Source organism: Pteropus alecto, unplaced genomic scaffold (genome assembly GCF_000325575.1).
Source record: "Pteropus alecto unplaced genomic scaffold, ASM32557v1 scaffold56, whole genome shotgun sequence".
Taxonomy (NCBI): domain Eukaryota; kingdom Metazoa; phylum Chordata; class Mammalia; order Chiroptera; family Pteropodidae; genus Pteropus; species Pteropus alecto.
This window is the reverse complement of record NW_006438871.1, coordinates 642,241-648,185: the sequence shown is the minus strand read 5'-3', so window position 1 is coordinate 648,185 and position 5,945 is coordinate 642,241. Positions and strand designations below refer to the sequence as shown.

Genomic DNA, 5,945 nt, shown 5'->3' with positions numbered 1-5,945 from the left:
GGGGGTGGGGTGGGGACAGGGGGCGGGGTGGGACCGGGCCCTGAGCCTGTCTCCCGCCCTAGCTGGTGCCGAAGCTGACCAGGAGCTACCTGAAGGAAGGCTACATGGAGAAGACAGGGCCCAAGGTACGTCCGATCGGCCGCCTGGCCCCAGGCCTCAGTCCGCAGTCGGCGTCGGTCACCTGGGGCCAGGTGGGGTCAGGGCGGCCGTGTGTGCCAGCGGCACTCCCAGGAGAGGCCACAGCTGGCCTCTGAGTGCCTCTGGTGGGTCACCCTGGCGTGGATGGCCTGGCCCAAATCACGTCCTAAGAGCAGGGGTCCCGCTGAGCCAGGACCCACCAAGGGGCCTGGGGCCTGCCCGGCCCCCCGCACCACGTGCTGTGCCCTGCTTGGCCCAGTCCCGGCCGCAGGGCCACTCCGAGCCCAGGACCCAAGTGGCCTCGCAGCCTGGAGCCTGCGGGGAGGGTGCGCTGGTGCAGGTGGGTGTGGCGGGGCACGGCCCATGGCACCCCTGCCCCCTGGCCTGCTGTTAAGGATGGGTGCACACCCTGCCCCCTGGGGAGCCGTGGTCAGCGGGGCGGGGCGGCCTCGGGCCCACCGGCCAGTCTCCCGCACTGTCCCACAGCAGACGGAAGGCTTCCGGAAGCGCTGGTTCACCCTGGACGACAGGAGGCTCATGTACTTCAAGGACCCGCTGGTAGGGGGGCTCCGGGACCCTGGGGCCAAGTGGGGGGCTGCCGGGAGGGCGGGGGCCCCTTCGGCTCAGCCTGTGCCTGCCGCAGGACGCCTTCGCCCGCGGGGAGGTCTTCATCGGCAGCCGGGAGAGCGGCTACACGGTGCTGGACAGGCTCCCGCCGTCCACCCAGGGCCACCGCTGGCCGCACGGCATCACCATTGTGACACCGGAGCGCAGGTTCCTGCTGGCTTGCGAGACGGAGGCGGAGCAGCGCGCGTGGCTGGAGACCTTCCGGCAGGTGGTGGACAGGCCCATGCTGCCCCAGGAGTACGCAGGTGAGGGCGGGCGGGGCTGGCCAGCGGACCGCGCCCAGCGCCACGTGGCTGTGATGACGCTACGCCTGTCCTTTTTCTAGTGGAAGCCCACTTCAAGCACAAGCCCTAGCAGGAGGCGGTTCCGAGGCCCGAGGAATCTGGACGCACTAGATGTGGCAGGACGTGGGGCCTGTGGACGGAGGTGGTGGCTGCCAGCCCGGCTCTGAGCAGCAGCCCGGACGTGGCCAGGTGGGGCTGGAGCTCTGGCCACTGGGACTCGTTTCTCTGAAACTGCACTGTGGGCCAGCCTGGCCCAGCCTGACCTCTGACCCCATCATGCTGCTGCCCCATGACACCCCAGACCCCGCCCCCTCCGCCTCCTGGACCACTCCACTGGGGGCCTGGCCACCCCACTCAGGACAGCACAGCGCCCTCCCCTAACCGCCCTGCCACCTGCGCCCCTGAGCGGGACCCCGCCCCAACCAGGCCGGGCTGTGGGGACGGCGGGCGGTGCGCCCTGCATGCTCCCCGGCCTGCCCCACCTCCTCGTGCCCTCGCCCCCCCCCACAACAAGTATTTATTGAGCATCTGCCGTGTGTTCGTCGAGGGGTCTTGGGGCTGGTGTGGAAGACACAGCCGTGTCCTCAAGGGGCTGACCTGGAGTGTGCATGCGGGCCTTGCGGCCCTGGACGCCCGGCTCAGGCAGGGGACCTGGGGGTCTGCTCGCGTCTGCTCCCCTGGGGGCCTCCCATGCCGGGTCCCGGCTCGGTGCTGACCGGCGTGACCTTGCTGCCTGTGATCCTGGAGGGTGGCAGTCTCCGGCCTGCTGCTACCCACCCCGCAGCAGCTCCAGCCACCGAGACGTCCCGAGTCTGCCCTGTGAGAGTGTGTGGGAGTGGAGGGGGGCTGCACCGGGGTCCCGTCTCCCCAGGAAGCTGCGGAGCCCACAGCAGGGGAGTTACCCGCCTCGTCCCCGTCCTGCCAACGCACAGCCCCCAGGGGAGCCCTGGACCATGGGGGACGTCCTGGTGTCCTCTTCCCAGAATAAAGGGAGCCCTGGTGTTGAGCGGGGGTCCATCAATGTTGCAGGCTGAGGTGGGGGCCCTGGGCCCCCAAAAGGAACTTCCTACTGGCCTCAGCCACAAACCCAGCGGAGGTACTGAAGGCCTTGGCCTAGTGTCAGGGGCTCAGCTGCCACCCCCCAAGCTGCCCTTCCTCTGAGACCCCATGTGCCCTCTGTGTCTGCCCGCCAGCTGAGCCCTGCCGTAAACCTACATGGAGGGTGGGGGGTGCACCTACAGAGTCAGGTGGCAGCATGAGATCCCCTACTTGCAGGGGGCCCTGGCACCCCCCTCAGCCCTGTCTCTGCTGAGCTGAACTAAAGCTGCCAGGGCAGGGTCCCCAGACAGCCAGGCGGGGGTGAGGACAGCTGCAGGGTCACGCCCACCTCAGGGGAGGCAGCCGGCTCGTGCCTTCCCGCGGGATGCCGTCCACCGTCACCGCCCCGTCTTTGCCTCTGGTCCAAAGCAGCAACACTCGTCCTGGGTCAGACGAACCCCGGGCGCCTTGGACCCCTCCACGGCCCTCCTGCAGGGGTCCAGACCCCCCTGACCCTGGAAGTGCGGGCATGCCCTCGTGCGGGACCCAGGGAACAGCCCTAGCAAGACAACAGTGTCACGAATGGGGGGTCTCCCAAACTGAGGGGCGTGTCTCACACGGTCACTGCTGGCTGCACGCCCGGGGGGTCTCACACACATGGTCACACTGCTGGCTGCACACCTGGGGGGGTCTCACACGGTCACTGCTGGCTGCACACCTGCACGCAGGGGCTGCTCCCAGTCCTGATCGTCGGGTGGCGACGGTGGGCCACGCGGTCAGCACAGGCGGCCACCCCGTCACGCTGACCGACCTCGGCGAGCCTGCCCCAGGCTGAGGAAAACACGGGGACACGGACAGCACGCCCCGCTCCGTGTTCTTGGAGAACAGTGATGCTACGCAGGCCCTCTCCCCGCCCGAGCTGCCCGTGTGGCTCCTGCGTGCTCGGGCTGACAGCTGTGAGCGCCGCGATCTGCTAGGAGCCGACACGTGGGGGGATCACCTGCGTCGAGGGGGTGTGACACCAGGTGTGTGCGGGTATGCCACATGCGTCCCGCACAGCTGTCCGGCAGGCTGCTTCCGCACGCGTCTAGTGCCGGCCCAGGCGAAGCGGGCATCGGCGTACACCCTGCCCCACCTGCCCACGAGCACGTCAGCTGTGTGGGTGCCACTATGGTTTCAAAACAAGCAGGACTAGCGGGTATCCATCAGGGGTTCAGGGCCCCACCTCACCCTTCCTCAAGGCCCCCATCCAACACCTCCCTCCCAGACAACCTCTTGGTGTGTGGGAGACTCCAAGCATGCACGGGCCAGCGCAGTCCCCACCAGCCCCCCACTATTAGGGGGCTCAGTGCAGTCCCCACCGGCCCCTCGCTACTGGGGGCTCAGTGCAGCACCCCCTGCAGCCTTAGCCTGTAGCACATCTGGTTTCTCCAGATACAAAAGAAGCGAGTCTCGGCCAACACTGGCCCCAGGTGGTGTCCACTGCCCAGGTCCCCACCTGGGGCTCAGCAGCCTGCTCTGACACCCCAGCCGGCAGCCCGGCCCCAGCTCACTCAGAAAGGACCAGCGCCGTAAAGCCCAGTATAAAGGATTTATTTAAACGCAACAATTAACACAAACCTTCAAATTCCGTTTTTACAGTAAATAGAACCATATACTTCGCCCCTCCTCATGCATGATTGCTGTGTACCAATCTACAACTCTTACTTTAATTGTGAAAAAATAAAGCGTCCCCCTCTGTAACGGCCCTGGGAACAGCTGATGCAGCATCAGTGAGAAAGAACACACTTGCTCGTTCCTGGGCTGCTCATTTGGATAAAACCTAAAACGTCAGGTCGAAGGAGTTGCCACCCAGGGAAATAAATATTGCATCTCAGAGGTGAGAAGCCCCGCCGCTTCCCTTTGCAGGAGGCCGCTGCGGCGGCCCTGCGCTCGGTGGCGGGCCGTGGCTCCCGGGGTTTGGCACGGAGAGGAACCAGGGCGCTCTCCAGGACACAGGGGGCCAGGCCACCGCAGGACGTCCACGTGCACCGGGCGCCTGTGCCAGCCGCGGCCCTCCCAAAGCAAACCAGAAACAGAGGACTGGGAACGGGTGGTGGCGCGCAGCCTGTGCTTTATTGTGGGTCAACCCGAGGCGCCCTGCGTGGCGGGCCCCGCAGCCCAGCCAGCGCGCATGCGCACACTGCCGCAGGTCCCCGGAGCGCGTCCAGGCTCGTGCACGAAGCCGCACCCACTGGGCGGGGCCTCCTGGCGCAGGTGGCCGTGGCGGCGGCATCAGTCCAGCTCGATGGGGCTGCTGTCGTCCTGACTGTCCTCGCCCTCCTGCTCCGAGGAGCCCATGAGGCTGCTCAGAAGGTTCCCTGGAAGCAAAGGCGAGTCAGGGCAGCGGCTCGGGAGCCCATGGCGGCCCCGCCCACCACGGCTGCGCCCCGCCCACCTGCGCCCCACGGCGGTCTCCCCGAGGACCGCCTAGGGGGTCGCTGTAGTGCCTGGCAGCAGAGAAGAGGCCTTAAGTGCCCGTCGGTGGGGACTGGGTGGGGACAGGGCTCAGCCACCCCGAGAAGCCTGAAGAGGTGTCAGTGAACAGCGTCACAGACGACCGGGGCAAGCAGAGGGAGGGCTGCTGACCACTGCACGCGCACGCACGGTCACGTGGCACCCCGACACGGCCACATCCAAAGGGTGACGTTAACTGGTGTCACCCATGGGTGTCACCACGGCTGACACTTCTCTTTTATTTATCTAATTCTATCCAAAAAGAACAATTACGCCAGTACAAGATCTAAGTGTGAAGATCCCCGTAGACCACACAAGGGATCAGACAAAGAGACAGTCACACAGATGTGAAACCTCCCTGGTCTGCAACTCGGCTCGGGTGCTGGGTGCACAGCCCTCACGGAAGTGAGTGGGCTGGAGGGCAGGACACCTGTGATGAGGAGGGACGCAGGAAGCCCAGGCCTGGCAGACACGGAGGGACACAGGCTGCGGAGGCCCAGGCACAGCCTGAGTGGCGCCGGTGGCACGAGGCATGGCCGCTGCAGTGGACAAGGAACAACTCAAACCTGTGTCCAAGGGGAAACAGCGTTTCCGGTGACCTCGGAGACGGCAGACTGTCCTGGGCGTCAGATGCCGACGCCCACCCACCCTGCCCGGAATCCCCCGAGCTGTGCGGTCCGCACTGAGGGACAAAGGGCCACGCTGACAGCAGCAGCACGCGGAAGCAGTGCGACCAAGCTCCGTGGGACAAGTCCCGCCTGGGCCTGCCCGTGTCACCTGCAGCAGCCCCGTGTGTGAGGGCATGAGAGGCGGCCAGGACGCACGCGCGGCACCACACTGGGAGCATGAGCCTCCTGCAGATCTGCGGGAGGATGGCGGGGGGCAGCAAGACAGGCCAGGGTCACAAGCCTGTGAACTCTCCACTCTGTGAAACAGGATTTACCGACTCAAAACAAAATGTTAAGGGCTATAAAACCCACCTTTAAACATAGGGCCGTGTTGGCCTTGGCCTGGGGGAAGGTCCGTGTCAGAACCCAGCTGAGGGCAGACGGGCCCAGATGCTGGGGAAGTGGCCTGGCCTTGAAGGCAGAGTCAGAAACCTGGCCTGCAACGCCTACCGAGACTGAAACGCAGCGACACACAGTCTGAGCAGACCCACGACGAGCGAGCAGCCCGGGGCGGTCAGCACCGGTCCCACGAGGCAGGCCCGGGACTGAGCCCCCAAACGAGGCTGCCCTGGTCCTCAGACGCTCCCAAGCCCTGCCGGGGGACCGATTCCGAACTCCCCGAGGCCAGCACGACGCTGACCCGGAGCCAAAGACACCGCAGGAAACACCGCGGACCGACGCCCTGGTGAACACA

The 5,945-nt window shown here is 66.3% G+C and overlaps 2 protein-coding genes across 2 annotated transcripts in view; one reads left to right on the top strand and one right to left on the bottom strand.

The window, feature by feature from the left end:
- Positions 1–1,724, top strand: part of ADAP1 (ArfGAP with dual PH domains 1) — a 45,001-nt gene extending 43,277 nt beyond the window's left edge. Inside the window, exons 8-11 of the mRNA XM_006915876.3 lie at positions 63–125; positions 625–696; positions 782–1,010; positions 1,091–1,724. Of these exons, the coding sequence (XP_006915938.1) occupies positions 63–125; positions 625–696; positions 782–1,010; positions 1,091–1,119 (393 nt within the window). The 3' untranslated portion in view covers positions 1,120–1,724. The remainder of the gene's footprint in view (positions 1–62; positions 126–624; positions 697–781; positions 1,011–1,090) is intronic.
- A 1,935-nt stretch (positions 1,725–3,659) lies between these two features.
- Positions 3,660–5,945, bottom strand: part of GET4 (golgi to ER traffic protein 4) — a 9,394-nt gene continuing 7,108 nt past the window's right edge. The window contains exon 9 of the mRNA XM_006915875.3: positions 3,660–4,447. Within this exon, the coding sequence (XP_006915937.1) occupies positions 4,362–4,447 (86 nt within the window). The 3' untranslated portion in view covers positions 3,660–4,361. The remainder of the gene's footprint in view (positions 4,448–5,945) is intronic.